At 39.8% G+C, this 24585-nt stretch overlaps 2 protein-coding genes across 3 annotated transcripts in view; one reads left to right on the forward strand and one right to left on the reverse strand.

Annotated features, from left to right (window-relative positions):
- WDFY4 (WDFY family member 4) overlaps positions 1-24585 on the reverse strand; it is a 124868-nt gene that overhangs the window by 21938 nt on the left and 78345 nt on the right. Inside the window, exons 44-51 of the mRNA XM_068166163.1 lie at positions 22872-23020; positions 21652-21772; positions 19005-19090; positions 17608-17670; positions 5206-5248; positions 4293-4412; positions 3640-3757; positions 2878-2987 (exon numbers count right to left, since the gene is read on the reverse strand). Of these exons, the coding sequence (XP_068022264.1) occupies positions 2878-2987; positions 3640-3757; positions 4293-4412; positions 5206-5248; positions 17608-17670; positions 19005-19090; positions 21652-21772; positions 22872-23020 (810 nt within the window). The remainder of the gene's footprint in view (positions 1-2877; positions 2988-3639; positions 3758-4292; positions 4413-5205; positions 5249-17607; positions 17671-19004; positions 19091-21651; positions 21773-22871; positions 23021-24585) is intronic.
- On the forward strand, positions 8010-14149 carry LRRC18 (leucine rich repeat containing 18). Of its 2 annotated transcripts, XM_068166166.1 has the most exons (3): positions 8010-8051; positions 9873-10018; positions 13200-14149. In XM_068166166.1, exon 3 carries the CDS (start codon positions 13234-13236, stop codon positions 14014-14016), a length of 783 nt encoding a protein of 260 aa, XP_068022267.1. In that variant the 5' UTR covers positions 8010-8051; positions 9873-10018; positions 13200-13233; the 3' UTR covers positions 14017-14149. The 2 variants fall into 2 exon arrangements, with proteins under 2 accessions (XP_068022267.1, XP_068022265.1); XM_068166164.1 differs by lacking the exon at positions 8010-8051 and having other exon boundaries at positions 9684-10018.

Below are 24585 nucleotides of genomic sequence, written 5' to 3' on the forward strand. Positions count from 1 at the left end.
CACATGAGTAAGCCTAGCTGGAGTTAATTTGATGCACAAGGTCATCTTGTTCTCGATCATTATTAGGCAGGGACCCTTGGACTCAAATTCAAATTGAAATTAAAACAGAGTAGAAGGAAGAATATAAATAAATCAATAGCTAACAAGTATCTCATTGAAGCATATTAAAGGCCTTTGTATATTTAATCCGCACGCAGTGCGCTGTGCCTGGTGGTGATTGATGCTTTTTCATCTTTTTTTGCAGCTTTTATGAGAGCTGATGGTAATCTCCTGAGAAACAATATGATTTGTAATAAAAAGATTACCTGTATTAAATAAAAATAATATATACATAGGAAATACTGTTAGCGCAACAAATCTGGTTAAAGATATTACCACCACGAAAAAATGTGATTTTTTCTCTCGCTGTCTAATTCATTTTAGGGAAAAGTAATATCTTTAAAACTTAAGCCTGTATTATTTATAAAGGAAGCAATAACTGATTTTCCCATTTCCTATATTAATAAATTTATTTGCATATATTTATATCAGAATTAATGAGTTTTTCTCTCCCTATGAATGCAAAAAATGCACTGAAAGGAAAAAAGAGAATCAAGAACTGCTTTATCCCTTTAGATTGCAAGTTGACATAAACTCTTGTGGGTTTTATAGAGATAGACACAGTAAGTCTCTTTTCTTTCCTTTGAGCAGAGGCTTTACACTCTCACCATGAGTATTGGGAAAATACACTTTTTAAACAAGTAGTCAAGGTGGTTTCTAGAGAGAAGTTAGAACTTCCCATGGTTATGAAACTAAGGATCACTGATATTTGGTTGAGCTTTAAACAAAAAGTGTTTCTAAAAGATGCTTATGAAGGTGCAAGGAGTTACCACAGGCCCAGAAATACTAAGAAGTAATTGCCTGCATGCTTGATTAAGGTGAAGTGGAATACACCATTCAGCATCTATCTCATGAGCCAGTATTTCATCCATTCCATCACAATATGCAGAGCAGATAACACACCTTTTTCTGGGGTCAGATCTCAATATACTTGGGTAAAATGTAAAATAATAAGATTCTATAAACTCCTGTACAATTACTTTAGCAGAGGCAATGCTTTCTCACTGCCACTTTCTGTGGTACAAATCAGTTCTTTAACTTGAGAAGCAGGATGTTATGCCTACATCATTTTTTTACAAGGGTGCATCTGAATTGTTTCTATTCCTTGTCATGTGCATTTGAACTGGTAGTTTGCAGTTATAAGCATGGCTTTTCCACTTTTTAAGACACTGAGAAACTTTCATGGCTCCCAGATCAGCACAATTCCAAGGTCTTAAGTTTGGAGTACTCCTTTTCCAACCCACTCTTGACTTGATAATACAGTTCTCAGGTCTGCTATTTCCCTGACTGTATCTCACAGTTAGCAATTCCTAATCCACTATAGGTCCAGTCACCTGGGGTAAGTGCAACAACGATCTCAACCGAACATCCAGCAACGTTAAGAGCAAAGCAATGATCATGGAGCATGTTCAGAAGTTAGAGGTCTTAGCAGCCTATGAAGATAACTATCTTCACAAAAATGCTGGTTACCACCTAATCACACATAAACATAGCCACAGAACAACTACTCAGACTGGGAACTTGTTATACATGAAAAGTGTGCCAGTGAGATACAGTAGCCTATTTGTGTTTACAGGAAGAAATAACTGTTCCACAGTCATTCATGACTGCAGCTAACATATGGCTCACAGAGCGCACTGGTAACTATTGCCTCAGGTGGTTTACTAAACCATCAGCTACTGCTGATAACAGCCCATATCATAGGGCTTATTACTTAATTAGCACAACACTTTATTTCTGTTAGTTCATTAAAAAAGAAGGAAAAAAAAGAAGGAAGAAAGAAAAAGCAAAAAGGCAGCACAATAGCAAAGCACTTGGAAATCTGCAGGACTCATGTTCTGTCTTCACCATACATCCTGCAGTTTGACTGGCCTAGTTTTGTCCCTCACATTACTCCATAAGGATAGGTAGATTTCAGCAAATTGCTCCTTAAAAACATATGCCTTTAAGGACCTGTACTGCTGCCAGACCCTGCTATAAACACAACAGATGTAACAGAAACAAGGATAGCAATTGTTGGCTACAGCCCATGTCTACGTTAGTGCATCACCAGCTGCCTGCTGAAGAGGGCAGTCAGGAAGATGCAATAAGCACAAAGTTCTGTTTTGTGAAATTCAATTCCACAGTGAATGTTTTTGGCACCATAAAACAGTGGCAAGTTTAGAACAAGCTAAAACAAAGTAGTCCTCTGGAGCAGTAGATGTAGTCTCACTCCAATTCTCCTTCTTGGAGTTGATCCAAGGAACAATATCATTTCCCACTCACCAGAGCCTGTGCATCCTTATCTGGCCTGGTATGCTCTTTATGCCACCATAGCCAGCTGCAAGTGCTTACCTGTAGCCACAATACTGTATGGGCATTTGGGCTGACAATATGACTCATCTGCCCCAAAGTCAGAAGGTTTTGTTCAGACAGGTTGTAAAACATTTTCTAGGTGCTTATACAGAATCATAGAGTTATTTATGTTGGAAAAGACCTCTGAGATCATTAAGTCCAACCAATTTTGCCTCAGCCCTCACAAAATGCATCACTGGACCAAAACTAAATAATCTGTCTTCATCAGAAAAAAAATCAAAATCATCAGACGTCAATCATGCTCCCATTAAGATATTCTCACCAAATTCAATGGACATAGCATGGAGCCTTCAGTGAGCCCAGAGTCCACACAGACTATACAGAAATTGTCAAAAGAATTAATCTCCCTTATTACACAACCACTATAACTATGTTACATAGTTCATAATGAGGTGTAGGAGGGAAGCTATCATGTCCCCTTACCTGCAGAGAACAGAAGGTCTGTGTAAATGGCTCCAATCGGACCAGGTAAGATGCCACTATAATTGCTGATGAGTAGTGGGTACAGTAATGGCACTGGGCTGACAGGTCTCCTGGAAATTGAACACAAATCAGATTGCAGTGTAAAATATCACCATCCAGTTACCAACATAACTAAAGAGGGAGTAGGTCTTTACATCAGATGTGTTCAAAGATCTGTGAGCAAAACCACAACTCACATATTTGCATTGAATGGGTTGTGTAGTTCTACAGTTATATGCTCTTTTTTAGCCTTCCATGTTTCATTTTCTGAAGAATAAGGCCTTTAACTTTCCAAATTATTAATTTTCTGAATTATTCCTTTCCCCATCAGTACCAGAAAAGTTCTTGATCTCTAGAAGTCAATAGGTTCAACATCCTATTTTCTTTTCTTAAAGGAGCTGTTAGAAAAGGAGAATGCAGCAGTCTTCTTCATGTAGCTTGGCTGACAAGACTAATGTGTACACCTTAGCTAACAGTGCAGCATTTTGCTGTAGCATCTCTTCTACTGAAGGGAAAAGCACAGAACTAAGAAGTACAAGGCAAGTAGGGCAGGGCTTGCAGGAGCAATTTCCTTTGAATCTTCAATCACTTTTTATCCAGTGCTTCCCTTAGCCACAATTCTGGAAAGTCTTTGGATTACTTTTTCCAAGGGATTTAACATCATTCCCAGAGGCCTGAGGGGACTTAAGCCTCTGCTGTCTATTAGTCTTCTAAAACACTCACCCTCACTCTTCTCCACCTCATTGTAGCGCTGGACAAACTTGCGTTTCCTCTCCATGGTCTGAGCACCCATGGGCTTTGACAGGTCCCGAAATGTATGTGGATTAGTAAGGTTTAGAGTCTGAAAAGCAAAACCAGCAAAGATATAGGTTTTTAGATCCTTCAGTCTTAAACATCATGACTAGCTCAGTGACACTGGATAGCAACAAGGGTGTGCTGGAAGTTTCACCCACAGAAAATCACAGATTCCGTACTAAAACACCTCCTTCCAAACTGGGATATAGAGTTGAAAAGAGGGTGGCAGTACGTGCCAGTATACAAGGAGTTTCACAGATAGGGACTTGGTGGGTTGCAAATTGCTGTCAAGGCTTTTCTGTCCAACTCCTCTTGTCACAGAAGCCTGTTCCTGCCTATCTGCTGAGCTGATGCAGCCTTCCTTTAATTAGATATACATTCAACAGATGTTCATCCACCTTTCTGAGGCATAACATGATCCTGAGCATGCTGGTTTGAAAATAAAGCTAACCTATAAAGAATCAGTGCCGTTCAAATTAACTATCTCAAATTTTGAACTCTTCTGCCTCAATGGCATCTTTCAACAAGCCTTTGTGCCATTGCCATCATAGAAAGTAGAGAGTAATGCAGCAAGCACTGACCTTGGAAACGTAGTCAGCAAGGACCCATGGAAACACAGGATATTGCATGTAATCATTGTAGCTGCGGCCAGCCAGTGTGTTCAGATATATCAGGTAATCAAAGTTGCTGATCTCCCTCTTCTGCCAGGGAAAGGAAATAAACTTTAAAATCCCCTAATTCCATCCCTGAAAGCCATATGTCCAAGACACCCTCAGAACCCTGTGGTTCCCACATCAACTGGGACAAGAATTATAAATAGTGTAATCAATCATCCATTGCCTTTCAGATCAGCACAATATCTCTTATGTAACAATACATTCACCAGAATCTGTCTTCATTCTAGCTCTTCTTCAGGCAGACCATTTGCATTTGTCTAAAATCACACAGTATATACTGTATTTGTATAACAGAGCATTTTTTCCTGATTTAAAAGTGAGCCAAATGCATGCAATCTGTATATTGGAAAATCCTGGACAGCTGCCTGTACAGAAAAGGCTGCACAAAGTGCTACATATAAATGAGAAGGTATAGATTTCTCCAGTGTCTCAGGTCATCAAAATCAGAGGTACAGGAAAGTAAATGAATCTCACAGCTCAGCAAAACATCTGGGAAAACAAGAGGAGCATTGATTTATATGTAGAGATGATCTCTGAACAGTCATTCAACTAGGTGAATCTCTTTGGTCTCAGTTTAAAAATGTGCATAAAAACACAATCTGCCAGACAGCAGTACCATATGCTTCACAACTGGAGGAGGAAAACCTCTGCAGTAACCTCTGCAAATACCCAGCTCCTCTTGCCAATAATCTCACTTCCAGCAGCAAGAGAACAGCTCAGGCCTGTAAGTACATATACAAACATATACCTGTGTGCAAACATACAGACAGGTTTTGAAATTCTTCACTTACCCATGTGCAGCCACAATTTAGCTTACCTGCCACTTCTGGAGCATTGTCTTTTCTCCTCCTGAGTGTTTCCTGTTTGGAACAAACATTGAAATAGCCTGTTTCAGAACAATAAGATACTCAATACAATAACATCTGTGCACCCTGTTCCCCCTGCTCTGATGCCATAGAAATGCAAGTCTAGAAGGGTGCTGAGGTTTCATCTTTGACTCCAAAATCAGTGTCAGAAATGAGGTTAGTGCTGCACAATATGAATTTGATTACTGCTTTCATTAAGAAGGAAGACTTTGTCTTATGAACAGGAGTGGCTTAACTTCAGGGGGCTGGACTAGATGACCTTTGGAGGTCCCTTCCAACACAGACCATTCTATGATTCTATGATTCTATGATTCAGAGGACTCATGAATTTATCACTGTCAGTTACTCTCCTGTGACAAGCTGAGTGTCCCTAAGCTACATGTTGGTCTACTCCTGAATGAAGTGCCACTTCAAGTATTTTATTTAATAGAGAATAATGAAGGAATTATGGTGGAGGTGGTAAGAATGGATTCTGTTTGCCTTAAAATACCTCTGCAAACTACAGCAGTGATGCCACATGATAAGCTACAAGAATTCAGAAGCTGACTCAGGCAGAGAAGATGCCCTTGCAGCAGAGGTGGATGGACAGCTGGGGACAGCAATCTCCTCAGCTGTTCTAAGCTAAACCACAATGTTAATCAGTTTGCACTCCAAATTTCATCCTATTGTAGTGTTAGAGTGCTGCTGACAAGTACTAGTAAGGCTGTTTCTATTCTGAAGCCTTATTCTCAAAGGCTCAAGCTTTTCTGAAGAATTCTGAAAATACTGTCTTGAAAACAGGTGTCTCAGTCTCCATATTAAAGATATGCAAAAATCTTTGCACAAAGTACTTTGAAATTAATGTAGCTCTTAAAAAGTGGCTTGTCATTTAAATATTTTTTAATTAATAGAGTAAATACAGTTCTTCCACTTACTTTGTTCTCAAAATGCAACTTTTAATTGAAACTTTAAACAAAACCCAAACCAGCTGAAGATGGATTCTGAACAGGGAAATTCACTTGAACATGTCAAAGGTTCTGAGCAAGCAAAAGTCACATTTCATCTACACTGAACTAGAAGGTGTGTCAGTATCTGAAGGCCATGAACTTGCCTTTATCACTTCTTAAGAGACCAGGCTAAGACAGATAACAGCTTTTGGATTAAAGAAACCTTTGATCTGACAAAGTAAACAAGATTACCAATATGATATGGTGTAACTCAAGTCAGAGATGCTTGTCCCTTTAAGTATACAACTTTGAATTAATCCTAAAGTGCTTTCTAGGAGACAAGACTAGAATATTCCTGAGGAGTAAGGAAATCAGTTCACCCACAGATTACACAAGTGCAACAGGAATAACTAGATGTTTTTCTCCACTTTTATGCTTTGTATTGGATCACACTAGAAATCCATAAAGCTAGGCTTAAAGTGGCTTCAAAGCCTGGAATGGTCTATGATCATATAAATTAGAGGAGTTTTTTTGAATTTGCAGTAGTAAATTCTTCTAAATTACCTCTCATGATTATGGATTTTTATTTTACTGCCTGTTCACTCCTGGACCAGCTAATAGTGTACATAAAGGAAAAACACTATGGTTTAGTCAACATGGTTTACTCCTTGCTTTGGCACTCTTTTCAGAGAAGAGTGTGTATCTGAGGAAAGGATTTTGCATAGCCTAAGTAATAATCCATTCCATGAAAAAAGCGTGAAACCAATTTCAACACATGGTCTACAATGCCTAAGCTTTGTTTAGCTCTCCTGCAAATGAAACCTAATAATGATAGGCTGTTTATAGAAACCAGATAACACAAAGCAGTGATTCTCATATCTGACATGGGAAAATAGGACCTTCACTCTTGGTCCAAAAAAATGAACAGATTGCATGGTGTTCTAATTTACATAATGTAAACAAGAAGCAAGTCCACTGACTCCAGGAGAGTTACTGCACTTTGTATCCCAGTTTCAGTGACATGTGGCTCAATAATGTAGTAATTCTAAAGTAGAAAACAATTATCATGAGCACTTACCCTTTACAATTCAACCCTCTCACACTATGTGTAGGTTTCACAGATCTTTGCTCCACTGGCCTTCGTGAGGTCTCCAACAGATATTTGGAACTCAGAGAGAGAATTTCAAAGGAGTTGAATCGGATCAGAATTTCTGGCATTATTTGAAATGTGGTTGGTTTAGGGTGATTGTCGCAGAGGGATCAAGTTAAGCTCTTCCCTTTCCACAGAGGCAGACTCACTCACTACAAATGCACAGGTTTATTTTGGATTTATGGCTGAGTTAGAAAGCAGGGGATTATGTAATGTACAAACCTGCTCAATCTGTGAGTCCTCCAACATTTAAAGTGGGAGCATTATTAAATACTATACACAAAACTAAGCTGGGCCAGCCAGTGTGTTCAGATACCCTCTCGTGGAACTTTTGCTCTGCTTGTCATAAACCTTAAACAGCTAATAAGGACTCTACATGTGTCAAAGCAGTCCTCTCTGCTGACTTTGGAAACTGCTATGTAACTCAAAGAGGTTGATAAGTTCACCACATCACAAAAATACGCAAAGCTAAATGTAGTCACTCCTCTGTAAGTGCCATCCTTCTGGGTCTCAGGGGAACAGGCAGGATGCCAAGTCCTCAGAGATCAGGAATTCTGCATTCTCCCTTGTCAACTTGCAGGGGCTCAGAACATGAATCGCATTACAGGCAGTTCATGCCTATTCCTTCTCCTTGGTAATCAATCAGCATTCCTCTAGCCAGCACCTCTCTAGCCAGCACAGCAAAAGCTCAAAGTAGATCAACTGCAGCTATCCAACCACAGTAAGTGCATTTAAAAATAAATAAATTATCAAAGGCTGGTTTGAAAAAGAAGTAGAAGTACTTTATAAATGTATATAACTAAACATCAGAAGGGGGTGAGGTTACATGAAGTGAAGTACCAATGCAACCATCTATATCTAAATCTATAAGGCATTTGTAGGGCACTAGCCACAGCAGAATCTAGGCATGATGTGTACTAATGATGATCCACCTTTGGCTACACGATACATAAGTGATTTATTAATCCCTCTTCCATTAACATCAGACTATGATCTCACTTCTGTGATAGTCAGTGCTCTCCATTTGCTAGAGACAGGTGGATCTTCAACCCATTTGGAAATTCATTGCAGATGAGATAATCTCAAAGGATAAGATTTTGCCCCCAGTGAAATTAATACTAAAATTCCAATAAACTTAATGGATTCTTAGACTTCATAAATATGTTTTCATTTTCTTTTTGTCTTCCATCTTCCATACTTCTTATAACTGCAAAACAGTGGCAAGGCTCTCCTAAAATCCCTTTTATAAAGAATCTTTGCAATTACCAAAAATATTGTAAGGAAAATTCTTTTCCTGATAAGCAACAACCTAGGTCAAAGTCCTACTATTCAGAGAGGAAAGATAATGTCAAAAGGAATGTCTGCTTTTACTAGAAAACAATAAAGTTTCTCTCAAACTCATAGAAGTGGTAGGTTAGATTACTTTAGAATAAAATTACAGCATCCTCCTTGTTTGATTGTACCAGCCCATGTCATCTTAGTCTCACTCTGCAAAATTTATAAATAAATATAATATTATAAGAAGGGCTCCTTGAAGCAGGATATCTTTGAAAGAGCTATGGAGTGAGAAAGGATTTTCCCTCATGTCCAGAAGACTGTTTGCACCATACATTTTTGCAGTCTTAAATCAGACAAGGGGATAACATTTCAACTACAGAAATGCTGCATCCAGTCATGAAGAGAGACATCAAGTAAATTAATTTATTGAGATGAGCAGAATACAGTCTCCAACCCTGGAATCAAGCAAGCACTTCAGTTTCTTTATGCCAGTAACATCCTGGATCCATGATCAGCAAGAGAGGGACCCCCCCCCCCCCCGTCTAGTAAATCCAAATTACTGCAACGAGTTACTAAAAGCTTGAGCTCGGTAGCCTCTGTCATATTCCAGTAAATTCATGTGCTAGAAAATGGAATTGTATCAGCTGCACTTTTATAGACACAGATGCATATAAACTGCAGCTTGTATCGTCCCTGCTGCATTTCTGCATGAGCCTTCTCTCTTGTGTCTGCCTATCCAATTTGGCACATGCTAAGGATGGTATCACAAATGTTACGAGTTTTCACACATGCACGCACACACAAGTATCTCACAGCCAAGTAAAATGAAATAGTCAAATTACTAAAATGGACAGTCAAGGCAATGTTAGAAGCTGACAAACAGCTTTTAATGAGGTCCAGATGCTTTTCCTTTCTGCATAATTTGGAATCTAACATTTCCCAGCACTGCAAGCTATTCAATTCTTTTCCCTCAGCTTGAACTTGCACGTTGGAACCAAGCATTATGCTAATGATCTCCAAGGACTTAACATTCTTGTTGCTTAGGAACAAAAGTTTACAGACTGTGGAAGGAGAATTGAACAGAAAGACCCTGAGTCTGGGAAGTCTTTTTTGCCACTTCTCTTCCCTGCCTCTGTCCCTGCACGCTCACATACACAAGTTTCTTGAAGGGCTGCCATTTTCCAACAAGGAAGTACAATTCAGAATTTGCAGGACTGTGAAAAAGAAATTGCCCTGCACTCCGGACTCATGAGTTTATTTACAGACTGAAAGACTAACTCATTAATGAAAGAAGAGTGGACAGAGGACAACAGCACGGTGACAGACCATGAAGGCTCATTCCACAGTACTGAAAAAAACCCAGGCATATTGTGACAACATCACCTTTTAAGTCTTCCTACCTGCTAACTGGTAAGATCCTATGCAGAGGGGCACTCTGGTAGAATTGCTAAGATTATTTTTTTTTTCTTTTTTAATTCTTTATGGGCTTGTTTTTATAAGTGACCTTGCACTGTGTGATAGCACAGTGGCTCTGAAGTGATCTAGATAAATAAGAAAATTAATGAAGAAAACCTCTTTCTGTTTGCTCATGGCAAGATTTAGTCAAAATCTGCTTATTAGCAAGAAATCCATTTAAGACAGCCAGTGAATTAAACTCTCTTCCACAGCACTTTGTATCCAACAACAAAGAAATGATAACAGGTTTGTAAGCAGTGAAACAGAAACCTACCCAGTCGGGGACTGCTTGGTTTCATGCAAAACCATTTGCTATGCAAATGCTGGTTTTAAGTTTTGTGTGAAAGTGTTTCCACAGAGCTATTCCATGGGTGAGTTAGAATATGTCACCTCAGTGCCTTCTTGCACCCAGAAAGGTGCAGAGCATGCATTGCTTTGCTGGGCTTGGCAAGCCTGCTCTGCCTTCCAGGAAGAGAGACAGAGGAAACCATCCTCACAGACTGGTTCAAGTGCTGTTATCCCTGACAAGCCAACCTTGTACACCAGGCTCCCTCTAGTGCTCCCAGGCAGGCACAGCACAGCATTGCCCGACAGCTACGCTAGCTAGCAGGTGTTCTTAAGAAAGGAGACTGGTTTGGATTAATGTTTCTCCTTTGTATGTTAAACTGAAAGTAATAGAAAAATATTGCTAGGAACTGACCAAAATGTTATCCTTGTGAGAATTTTAAAGGTGTTTTGAAATAGTTTTAAAAGAAATTATCATCTTGAGTATAGAAAAAACAATTGTATTTTTTTCCTTGAAGGTCCCTTTCATTTATTTTTTTTTAAAGAGGCCTATTTGGCTGAAAGCTTCAACAACCAAAAATTATTGGTTGTCGTGGTCAAGTCTTGGCCAACTCATCCAACATAAAATTCAATCGATGAGAAACTTGGACGCAAAAGCCTGCAGGTTAACATTAATTATGGGATGCAGAAAATCCCTTTCCATCCTGCCAAAATATAAAGAAATTGCCCTGCAGATCTTTTTTGTGAAGCATGGTAGTCACCCTCTGTGCTCCAATAGCAGCTTGGGACATCCTGTAAGATGTAGCAGTAGGGCTCTGTCATTTCCCATGCAGCTGAACTTTATTTTCACAGATTTGCCAACAAGAATATTGCATCAAATCCTTAAAATGAGTGAATTGTGATTAAAACACCTATTGTTTTGATATCCAGAACTTTCTACCCTCTGCTGGGCAAATCATTTAAGCTCCAGAGAGGTTGTGGATGCCCCCTCCCTGGAGATGTTCAAGGACAAGTTGGATGCGGCCTTGAGTAACCTGGTCTAGTTGAGAGGCATCCTTGCCCATGGCAGTGGCACTAGATTGGATGACCTCTGAGGTCTCTTCCAGCCTACACTGTTTTGTGATTCTATGAAAAATAGGAGAAGTGCTTAATTTTCCACTGTAGAATACTTTGCTTCAGTTGCCAGTCTACACTATGGAACAAATAGCATTGATACTGCCCCTAGGGTATTGTGAGGTTAAATAGAACAAAGAGGCCTTCAGATATAATGGTAATTATGCCCCTGTAAGTATTGATAAGAGACACAAATCTGTGAGTGACAGACAGAGAAATATTTACTGTGTTTAAATATTTTTAAAATAAAATAATGAATATTTAATTTTGGAACATTCCCTCATGGACAGACTGACCCCACTGTGCTTATTCTAGGATTTTCTGAAGCATGTGCTTCCTTACAGAGCTCCTGGGAGGGTGGGTTGTGACTGGCAGAGATCCTCTTTGCTTTTGCATTATTTTTGGCTATGGCATGTAATTGAAAAGTAGCTGAAATGTCTTAGTTGTAGCCTGATCTTCCCCTTCATGTATTTGCACATGATTAATGAGTAGCCAAAAAGCCTGAAGGGTTTGTAATGAAGCCTTTCTAATAGGGAAATGTATTGTAGACAAATCCATATTTTGTCCCAATCATTCATCAAAGCTGTGATTTGACTCTTCACAATTAAATGCGAGAGCACCCAAACCATGCTGAGATTAGCCAACTGTAACCCATGCTCTTCTCTGCACTCTGGCTGAGAGGGACGTTGTCATCCATTTCCAGGGAATCAGCCTATTTCCTTTGTCACTAGCCATAATTAAGCAGCTGTATTTCATGACCTTCAATTAGAGTTCAACCCTGAGACTACAGTGGACTATTATTCATGCAGGCCTCAATTAAACAAAGCACATAGCACATGCTGAGCATAAGTACAAGTCACAAGTCTGACAAGAGCACCTGCATACATTTTTTGAGGGCAGTGCACCTTTGCAGTATGAGTCCATCTATGCCACAGCATGGGTTAGAGTATCCAGAGTCTGTCCCATCTCCAAGAGAAAGGCCTGCTTTAATACGTCACTAAACTGTACAAAGAAGGCCCCCCCATTGCAATCTGCCCTGCAAGTGGTGCATGAGCCACAAACAGTCCTGACAAATCTGAAGTCCACTACATTTCTGAGTTTGGGTTAAAAGAAAACTCTTAATCATTTGCTTTAAATATTTAATCTTCTAACAGAATCCAGAGCCCAAATCTCAGGCCCATTACACAAGATGTTTAACCAACATGTCAACAATACCTGCCCTGTAAAGAAGGCAACCTGTTGGTCAGGTAGGGTCTTCTAGTGCAGTCCCTAAGGACTGGATTGAGACCCACAGTGTATATATGCTCAGGTCTCCAAACATATGAAACATTTAATTCAGTTTCAGTACATGCTGAGTTCAAATCATTGTCTAGGCACAAAAGACAGCAGATTTCTCCCACTTGTAATTTCACCCTGCAATGCAATATAGGTGTTACAATGCAATAAAATGATTTTGTGAATTATTAGAATTTCACCTATTCATACTTCCAGGAAAAAACTTTGATAATTCCTGACACCAAGAACTAAAACAAAACAAAAAACCCAACACAAAACCCCACAAAAACCTAACAAAAAACCCAACCAACAAAAAAAACCCAACCCCAAACAACCACCCAAACAAAAACAAAATCAAAACCAAAAACAACTTCTGAAGAGTCCAATGGTTGTAGTTAATTTAGAAGTAGGTCATTATTATGTTTTCAAAGCTTTTACTAGAGTTCCCATGCTGTATTCACAGAGTCTGGTGTGCCTGTCTATCTCATATTGGAGAGATGCCTAAGGGCAAAGCAAAAGGTCCAAAGGGGAAGAAGATCACTTTAAAAATAGCCAAGAATTCCATCCGGATAGCTTTGGATGGAGGGCTTCGTCTTGACTTAAGCAAGATGGGCATCACCACCTTCCCCAAGTGCATTCTGAAACTGGCTGACGTGGATGAACTTGATTTGAGCAGAAACATGTTAAAAAAGATTCCAAGTACCATCCAGAAGTTCCAAAATCTACGCTGGCTGGACTTGCATAGTAATCAGCTTGAGGACCTGCCTGAAGCAATAGGTAGCCTACAGAAGCTTTTATACCTGAATATAAGCAACAACAAGTTGACCACCGAAAATCTGCCAGAAGACTTGAGCCTTCTCAAGAATCTGCGTATTCTCAACCTTGGACTGAACTGTCTTGACAGTATTCCCACCACTCTTGGGTCTCTGAAGGAACTCAAGGAGATAGGTCTCTTCGATAATGCCTTGACCACCATCCCAAAGAGTGTGAAAAATCTCCCCAATCTCAAGAAGCTGAATGCAGAAAGAAATCCTTTCCCAGACTCAACAGAAGAAGTGCAAGATGACTCCATTAAACGTGTAGAGACACTTTACTTAGTACAAGAGAAAGACCTGTGCTCTTCCTGCCTGGAGATGTGTCAGAATGAGAGGGACAAGATGAACATGTTAACGAACAAAACACAGAGCTCCTCAAGGAAGTTAAGTTTCCCTTTGCTTCTTACACCCAATTCTCCTGCGAAGGATAACCAAGAATGGAGATTAAAAGGCAAAGATCTCTGAAATACATCCACAGACCATGTCCCATGAAGTCCAGCCTAAGCTAATAAAAAGATGATCTCTTTCCTCCTCAATTTTCCTGCAGTTGTTTTCCTTTAAATGTCTATGTAGTTTTATCCAAACCAACTAAAATAGATGTGTATTTGCAAAAGGATGTGTTTGGGAAAGGAAGGGCTATTTCCATCTGGGCCTCTTCTTACAACGTTCTCCATGTTTCAGTATGTTTTGTTTGTTTATTTCTTTGTTAATTTGTTTGTTTGTTTTTTGTCTTTTGTGCATGCATGTGTCCACTGAAGAAATCTTCAAGAAGACATGTTTTTCTGGCAACTCCACTGCCACCACTGCACCCCAAACATTAGTTCTGTTCATTTTAATGGGGCAAGACACAGTTAAGCTAGTCTCAGTAAATACCATTTGGAGCAAAAGGAACAGACCTGGGAACCTTCTGCTGCTGGTGGCTGCTTCCAACCCCTCAATGAATTGCAGAGAGGCACTGTTATTGTAGAAACCATGAGCTCATTCCAAGAGGCAGTTTCCAGAGGCAGCAGACACAAATGTTATGCTCAGGAGTTACTATGCAGTACAAATGCAATGCTCAGAGCTAAGCAACCAAAGACCCTTTTTGCTGTCAAGGGGGTAGACTCTGCAGAAGCAAATCCCTGGGATTTTGGGTGTTATACCTGGATGCAGTGATCTCTACTGTGCACAGCATCATTGGCACTACCTATACTCATTGCAGATGCAGAGGTGTTTCCTTCCCAGGAAGGAACAGAAGGGAGAAGGGGTGGGAAAAAAATTGCTCTTCTTAAGGGTCCTGGGCTTATCACTTAAGCAGTAACTAAGATGAGAAGAATCACCCTGTTCCACAGTCCAAGAATCAGCTGGTGAACTGATGAAATCAGGTGTAGTGTTCTCAGTACTTTTAGCTTTCTGCTCACATGTGTGCATACACACATGCACTTGAGCACACACATTCACTTGCTTCAATCACATCCCTAGGGCAGCATGCTGACAGCCTGCAAATACAGGTATAAGCAATAAGCAGATTATAAAAGCAGCCAAGTATGACATAAGATGAAGTGGTGATTGTGGCAAATATTTAAGTATATTTAAATGAAGAATAAAGTGCCAGGAGCAAAGTACTCAGTTATCCAGTAACAGCCCATCATAATTTTTAAATGCCTACAGTAGAGACTGGAAGTCAGAGCTCCTGGACATTACTCCTATGGACTGAAAAAGTGGGAAAATTGATATGGTGTTTTGCAGAAATGGTACTACTTCAACATCACAGGATACATCAAACTAGAAATTTCTTTTTTCAATGCTTCAGCTGGGCAATTACTAATAGTGTGCCTGGGCAAAGAGCTTACTCTGGCCTGCCTCCCTCTCTCAGGAGGGGCAGAGAAAGCTGGGATACTATGGAAGATAGCTTTTGCCTTCTAGATAGGGAAGGAGCCCTGTGTGCTATTCTTGATTTTTTTTTCTAACATGGAAGCAGCTCCAGAATTCAAACATGAGAAAAGTAATCTTATCAAGTCCCGGGTCCTTCAGTTTTCAGACTGGAGCTTGATAAAAGGAAAGACGCCCACCTGAGTAATTTTCTTTAGCTTTCGTTTTAAGCACAACGTTTCTGTGATCATTACTTAGGCAGTATCACTGTGCTACATTTCTTTTATTTCAGTTCATGCTCAAGCATCACCTAGTCAAAGCTATGCCAAAGGCCCCTTACTCTCTCAGAGTGAAGAAAGTCCTCTCTTAGTAGAGTAAAACTGAACACAGAACTTTATGGGATACAGGACAGACTACTTTAGACCTAGACATACAGCCTACTTCAACCTCTGAGACCAAACTTGATTCAAGTGTATTTTCACAATAATCACAAGCCTACCTTAAGTCCAAAGTTCTTGCAGTCATCATGCATCTTATATCAAGATATTCCCACTTGTTGAGCACCCAGCAAGCACAGGGAAAAAGACCCTAGGGTGAGTTTTTGGTTACTCCACACAGAACATGCATGCTCCATAGAATCAGCCATCAACTCTGTCACAAGTTAGGCTCCAGTCAGAGCTGTTTGCATACTACACTGATATTTTTGCAAGGTGATGGCTCATAATCAGGAGTGAAAATGTTCAACTACAAGACTGGTAATGATCTGCAACAGGTAGAGTGATAATTAAAAAGGAGAGTACAGCTGACACACAACAACTCATAGGGGCAATCTGACCTTCAGGTCTCAACAGTATTCCAGCCTTCAGGCAATCACTTCGGAGCACACCAGTTAAGCAGTTAGGGATGTGTTCCTTAGATACACAAGCTGAGAAAAGTTACAGGTATGCAGGTAACTCAAGGCTAGCATGGTATATGCTTTCAATCACCTTTCACTGGGAGAAAACTCATTTTTCCTGCAGGACAACAGTCTGAGGGACAAGAAGCTGTAATCTCCACTGCACAATTATTGTAACATACTAAAACACACATCTGTATATCTATTTCTGTATAGCCATGCAATAGAAAGGCCACTAATGCAGAATCATTATGGACTAGCTCTAACCTCACCTCACTGACTGCCTCTTTCCCACATCAAACCTGTGTAGAATTTAACAATAAAATCATATGAAGGAGGTAATAACTGTTCAAATCTGGATAGTCAGCTACTCAACACGTTCTTCATGTCTTCATACTGTGGGCAGTATCATAGTAATAGTATCAGTCAGGGTTGGAAGGGACCACAAGGATCATCTAGTTCCAACCTCCCTGCCATGGGCAGGGACACCCCACACTAGATCAGGCTGGACAGAGCCTCATCCAGCCTGGGCTTAAACACCTCCAGGGACAGGGCCTCAATCACCTCCCTGGACAACCCATTCCAAGGCTTCACCACTCTCATGGTGAAGAACTTCCTCCTCACACCCAGCCTGAATCTCCCCACCTCCAGCTTCATTCCATTCCCCCTAGTCTTATTACTACCTGATATCCTGAGAAGTCCCTCCCCAGCCTTCCTGTAGGACCCCTAATTGTGGAAGGCCACAATTAGGTCACCTCAGAGACTTCTCTTCTCCAGACTGAACAGCCCCAACTCCTTCAGTCTGTCCTCATAGGAGAGGTGCTCCAGCCCTCTGATCCTCCTCGTGGCCCTTCTCTGGACACGCTCCAGCACATCCATATCCCTCTTGTAATAGGGGCTCCAGAACTGGATGCAGTACTCCAGGTGGGGTCTCACTAGAGCTGAGTAGAGGGGGAGGATCACCTCCCTTGACCTGCTGGCCACACTTCTCCTCCGCTTGTCATTGGCCTCCACTGGGACATGGAGCCATTGACAGCCACTCTTTGGGTGCGGCCACCAAGCCAGCTCCTTATCCATCTAGTGGTCCACCCATCAAAGCCATGTGTCACCAGTTTGGAGACCAGGATGTGGTGTGGGACAGTGTCAAAGGCTTTGCTCAGGTCCAGCTATACACTAGAGTACTTTTCAGAGTTCTGGGGATTCCTTTGAATCTTTAAAATAGATGACACAAATAAATAAGTTTCTAGATGCTTTTTAAGGTGCAACTTATTTACACAATTGCACTTGTCTACAGTTATCCAATGTTTTACCTTATATTCAGGGACTCTTCTGTTATTCCTTTTGACTTCAAAGCAGGTTGGAAAGAGCAAAATCTAAAAGAAAAATGAAAGATCACATTATAATTATTTAAATTTTTATCCATATATCTATATGGAGATATATATAATATATATCATGTCCTGACAGCAACTTTCTTCCTGAAGATGCCACAGATACCACTGAGACTCTAACCTAGGACAAACTTGCAAAGAAATACAGCAAAAGCATACACTTAATATTAAGGAGCTGGCTAAGGGCTGGAAAGAAAGTAGTTTCTTTACAGAACCTTGAACTGATATAAAGGGCTATGGACTTTTAGGTGGTTTAAGCTGCTATTAATTAAAGCCAGAGAATGAGAACTCAGACATTTATCTAATAAAAGGAGTGGAAAGGAATATCAGCCCACACCTCAGTGCATTCTCTGAGGTTTACAATATCTGACATACTAAAACCTTGAAATACATAGGTTTGGTGACCTTCAGATGAGGATCAAAACCTTACCATGACTTGTCTCTGCAAAATTCTTCCAAGAGATATTTGTCAGAGCTGAGCCAGGACAAGGGCTAAAAGAAGCTGCTGGCTCTGGGGCATAAACTAGTGATTCTAAGTGGACACACTATGCAGAAAGGAAGAATGCATAAACCTGCATCGACTTTTAAAGCAATATTCCAACAGAAACTGTTTGGAGATTTCAGAAGGAACTGCTATGACTGTTCATAAATTAACAGAATCAATCCTCAGTATACACCACAGAATTTACCACAGGAAGTACTACATATTGAAGTACTTTTTTTCTGTGTAAAAGATAGCGAATGCGATATAACAGCCAGAGCTGCAGTAGGGGAAAAAATTCAAGTAAAGAAAATGCAAATGAATCATTTCATAGTCTCACATTCCAGTTCTGTCAAACACAACAAATGCATAAGGAGAAATGTCTTAAAATTTTAATTGTTAAAAGCAGCTCCATAAAACAAAAGATAAGAAACAGAGAGACAAAACCATTTTATTCCTAAAGGATGTAATGACACTTCTTGTTTTGGAAGAAAGAGGGAAGAAACTTCCATTAACGCAGTACTGTGAGGAGAGTTCTGCGAGAAGCAGCACAGCTCTAACTGCGAATTTCTGGGATGCAGTGACACACAATACACTACTGGATGCTAGAGGAATCCAACATATAAATTGGCTCCCTAGCTATAGAATGCTCTGAAAAAATCACAGGTCAGCAAAAGGAAAACTTCATAGCTTTGCTTAAGTATAAACTGTTAAAGACCAAGAAGCTGCAGTTAAAGGAAAGGACCCCAGGTTAGCACAAGACAGATATCTGATGCCAGGATAAATAGGAGTGATAGACCAGGAATGTCATCTGTTATTGAGACACAGTGATTACCTCTTAAATATCTTATTTCGGTCAGTGTCATGGAAGACAAGAAATCTGGAGTAACCATTTTTAAAGAATATTTCCAAAGCAATCTCCTGGAAAGAGAAATAATTCACAGTGTGAAAAGTTGCTGAGTAAAGTCTAGTGCTGCCAAAAGTCTATCATGGTCTGTCCAGTTCCTCAAGGCTCTAAAAAAAACCCAGGCCATTGTATCAAGCATGAAGTATAGCAAAAGATGCCTAATATACCAAATTTCTCCAATAGCAAGAATGGTCCTACTGGGTTGACTAGGAATTCAAATGCTTCTTCGAAACAAAACCAAACTCCAGATATTGGTACCATCACCCAGCTCCTCCTGTTGCTTCTGAAGCATTTTTATCTTGACATCTCAATGTGATCAACAAGTACTAGTAACATCAGCTTCTAATTAGGTGAGAAAGATAATATAAAAAGGGGTTGCCAAGTAAAAGTTTCTTTTAAAAAGCAACCATAATGCTTTGTAAGTGAATAGTGAGCTCAACAACAGTGAGCCAAAATATTTTCTCCTGACTAGACACAGTACAGGAAGAAGAGTTTATGACATTTCCACTGAAGCTTCAAATAATCAAAGTTGAAAACTTTGCCAACTTTTTTTCCACCATCTCCACACATTGTTATGTTGTGCATTTGCATATGATCCTGTCATTTACTTAGTGAATGGTCCTTTTTCTCCCAAAGTCAGATAGCAAAAACTATAAATAACATGTAGTTTCTGGGAACCTGGACATGACTTTCAACCCAGATGTGTCAGGTGCAATACAAACCTATTCTACAGTGACAAATGCCCCATACATGATCCACAAATGAAGTATAAAGTAGAAAGGTAATATGAGAGCAGCTGTGACAATAAGCAGCTTATAGGATTTGCTCTGATGCTCAGCTTTCCAAACTAAGTCTTGTTCAACTGTCTGCATTACAGAACTGGGTTGTGTGGTTTCACAGCTCTGAGTTGGGCTGTGTGCATGAACAGGAGATCAGTTTTCTGAGGCAGAGTAAGCTGCCTAACAGCTGATCCACTTGCCCCATAGGGAAAGCACAAGGAATCAGTTTTCTTCTGCTATAGTCTTTCAAAGTAGATTGTGACACTGAGTCCCAGAGCAAGATTTTGAGAGCCTGGTACAGATACTTGAGTTTTCAGTTCATTAATTGAGACAAAGCAAAAAAACTTCAACAACCCCATAACCCCCAAAAAAAGAACAAAAAAACCCCAACCAAACAAAACACCCCCCTCCCCCCCCCCAACCCACCTCTAATCAAACCAGTCCACCTTTGTCCCAGGCTTATTTAAAGATCATTTTTACTCATATCCATTTTTCACTCTGTGTCACACAAAACATTTCCACTTCAAGTATTTAAAAAAATCCACACATAGACAGAACCACGAATATATGAGATAGGTGGCAAGATTCCACTGGCAACTTTAATGCTATTCACAAACCAGAAGAGGTGATTGTTCTGCTGCTCAGGTTGCTCAGCAGTGGCATAAGAAAATAAGCTTCATAGAGTCACTAAGAACAAAACTTAACATTGTTATACATGCTTGGAGAGTAACCTAACCACTGAGATATGCTATATCCTAAATCAAGTCTCACCTACTAAAATTGTCAATTTTGCATAAATAATTAAATACAAAATGAAGCAGGGATAAGTCATGGTTGACTGCTACACTACATGACAATAATGGATGACAAGACAATTACCAGCCTCTTTTTCTCCAACTATTGAACTTTCTGAATAATTTCCTAATTCTCTGTTGAACCTCAACCTTCCAGAAATGGATTCAAAATAACAGGCAACTAGTTACAGCCTCTTCAAAACTCTTTTCAAATGACAAGAGCAGGTACAGGCTCTGCTGCTGTATCACAGAATCACAAAATCACAGAATGTTAGGGGCTGGAAGGGACCTCAAAAGGTCATCTAATCCAAGCCCCCTGCCAGAGCAGGACCACCTATACCAGACCACATTGGAATGCATCCAGATGGGTTTTGATTATCTCCAGAGAGGGAGAGTAAGGAGTTCTAGGCACAACTCTTCTGTGTTTCTCATCATAGGCTCATCTAAATAAGACAAAATTAAAAGTACCAGGCCACTGGTGATGGGTAGCTTCCAGGTGGGGAGTACCAAAAGGCAAAGAGGATTCAAATCTTCATCTCAGTTTATGATTCATTTACTGACTCACATACACAACTTGAAAGGTATTCCAAGGGATCCAGGGTAAGCATGTTATACACATATACCCATAATCCACTGATGTCCAAAACTGCTGAAGTCTGTAGGAGCTGAGCATTACTGAAAGTCAGACACTTACTGGAAGCTTCCACCATGACTAGGAAATTGACTTATTAAAAAAAAATAAAATCAAAATAAACTCTGAAGAATGTTGTTACCCTAACAGCTAATAAGCCATCCATTCTTGTAAGGGTGCTTGAACACTGGTGAACAAAGGAAGGAGTTTTTATTACCAAGGGCTAATGAAGCAATGATGGGAGCAAAAGCATTTTGGGTCTCAGGCAAAGAAAACTCATCAGTCTTAGTAAAAAAATGTGGAACTAGTTATCAATGATATGTCATTACTCCTATTGTAGCTTCCACTCAAATGACAGAGGATGTTCCTACCTGCAGAAGAAAGCGCATCAGATGAATCTCTTTTATATCATGATATGAGTAACGGGAGCATATCTGGTCTCCCACAGTGTGATCTTTATGACATAAGTTGAAAATGAATGGATCAGTGATGCTGAAAGAGAAAAAAAAAATTAAAAAGAAAAATTATTTTGAAGCAAAAGAGATCAGGATAGCCATCATGAACATCCAAGTCTTTCTTAAAGAATAATAAAAATACTTAGAGCTAGCAGGACCTACTCGGACATACTCAAGTTGAAAACAAAGATAAATACTGAAGGCAGATTTTTGTACTAGTTCCCAAAATAAAAGAAAGAGCCTGTGAAGGCTAAGGGTAGGTCTAAAATGATTTTAGTGCACGCAAACAGAAATGTTTTGCACACACTGAAGTCTGAGAAGTAGCAAGGATGTGGGTGGAACTATCTGAAAGCCTAGGCTAAGGACAAACATCATACAGACACACAGCTATTGTAAAGAGCAATTAATTGAAAGTAATAATTAAGCAATTAATTCATTACTACTTGATTTATGTACATGTACTGAAATCACTATTTACAGCCTAGCCCACAGCAAATCCCTTAGAAATATAACCTTTTATCAGACCCAGCTCAATCAATCTTTAAGTTACCTGATTGGATTGACTGATGTTTGACATAGTAAGAATTTTGTGCAGAGCGGTCATGGAGTGAAAATATTGTTACTCACCATCTACTGGGCTTTGCACATGAGCACACTGTATGCACAAAGAGCTAAGACTAATAGACTAATATTCAATATTAGTCAGTTTCAATAAATCATGATGATAGCAGTGTGCCAAAAATTACTTAAAATTCCATCTTGGAGAAACAAAAAACCCCACCCTTATTAGACAATGAAGCTAAAGGCTCTTGCAATGACTGTTGTATACGAATGAAAGACGGGAGCCAATCAGACAGAAGCATTAACACTTTTAGAAAAATGGAAAACAGCAATGTATATGTTAGACTGCCCACCATCTCCATCTGTTAGAGCTGTCAGTGCTTGTTGAACCTCCAAAGCCTGTGAAAAGGCACCTATGTTACTTGAACAGTTCTGTGAACAGATGGAAAGAATGGCAAACTTTATGCTCTGCTAATATTTCTCTTGAAGTCTCCTCAAAGTCTGTGCAAATTCTAAGTATCCATGTGGCAGTACTGAAATTCATCAAACATATGTGGGAGGAAAGAATAGTTTACCTGGACAAGCAGTGATGTGTACAGTAGACTTCTTCTAGAGGGGATAACACAAAGCACTCACAGATGTAAAAGTGCTCTTTGCCAAAAAGCAGCACTCCTTCCAATGCTGTGTGTCCCTGCACAACTGCCACAGAGCACTTGAATGTGACCTGGTATGAAAGCAAACATCATAAAGGCAGGAGTTTATAACTCAAGAGACAGGGACAGCAGCATGAAAAACCCAGTGATGCAGAAGGACAAATGTTTGTACCAAACCAGATGCCATCTTGACTGGCAGGTCTGTAGGGATGCAGGCACAAAAATCACCATGTGACTGACTGCATACTTCTGTGGTAGTAGTAGTGGGAGAATCTAATGCCCTTTCCTCCCATGAAATCTGTTCCTTCTTCATCTGTCTATGGCTATATCTAGCAACATCACTACAGAACTCTTGCAAATATTGCAGGAATTAGTGCTACAAAACTTTGTAGATGGCAGTGCTTACACAGAAACAGGGAACAGAAGAAGGGAACAACTTACACAGCATCATACAGACAAAACAGTGGCATATAATAAATGTATTGCATATATAGAATACAGAGAAAAAGCAAATTTTTTTTAGATTCTAATGAAATCTATACTTGAAAAATAAAAAAGGATGCAAAGTCATGAAAAAGGAAAGTTCCTATCATTCTGTATGTCTGTCTCACCATGGCCAGCTGAATAAGCATACAATGGATTGAAATCTCAGTAACATAAAACTCCCTGTATTGACACTTTTCCTTCCTGTATTATACAGAAGGCAAATCAAAATATGTGAATCAATGATTCCAGTTATTTTGAAGATTTAATTAAACATTCTGAAAGTTTTGAAAATCCTCCTTGGAGTCCTAATACTCACTTTCTTCTTCTTTCTCCTGATCAAATTTACTCAGCCCTTTAAAATAGAGGAATTTCTAACCCTCAATTCAGCAGCATTAGGAATTCTTCAGCAAAGCAGTTCTTCAGTGGCACGTGCCAGCTCACAGAAAATTTTCTTGAGAACTGACCAGTTTTGATGAAGTAAAATAGTCTTTTATTTCCTCTGAAAGTTTCTGCATCTGAGAGATTGTGTAGAAAGGAAATAGACCAATATAGACACCAGAAAAGTTCTGTGATCCAGAAAATTACGTGGGCTGAGTGAAAAAAAAGTTCTCATTTAAAATCAAGCAGTACTTTATTGAGAAGAACTTCCCTACCATTTAGAGGCATGAAGTTCCTTATTTTTTTGGTATGTTGATTCAACTTTCTATACATGCTCAGCTTCAGAAGAGTAGCCCACTTGTTAGCACAGTCAACTGGGAGGATCAAAGTCAACTCACTGCTTTGCCCAGTTTTCACTGGAACTTTCAATCAGTTATCTCCTACTTGGCCAGAGGAGGAGGCAGGAGCTAATCATCAACCTGTCAGCACAGTTCCAGATGAAGCCCTTCCATTGACAAAATCCTTTCAAACAAAACTACAACAAAACCCTAATGCTCCCCATGGTGGACAAGGGAACACAAACAAATGTCATCTATCTGGATTTTTGTAAAGCTTTTTACACAGTCCCCCACAACATCCTTCTCTCTAAGCAGGAGAGATGTGGGTTTAATGGGTGGACTGTCCAGTGGATAAGGAATTGGTTGGATAATCTTGTATGAAGGGTAGTGGTCAACAGTTCGATGTCCAGATGGAGATGGGTGATAAGTGGTGG

The sequence above is a fragment of the Melanerpes formicivorus genome, unplaced genomic scaffold, assembly GCF_026170545.1.
Source record: "Melanerpes formicivorus ecotype bairdi unplaced genomic scaffold, bMelFor1.0.p_v2 SCAF_98, whole genome shotgun sequence".
Taxonomy (NCBI): Eukaryota; Metazoa; Chordata; class Aves; order Piciformes; family Picidae; genus Melanerpes; species Melanerpes formicivorus.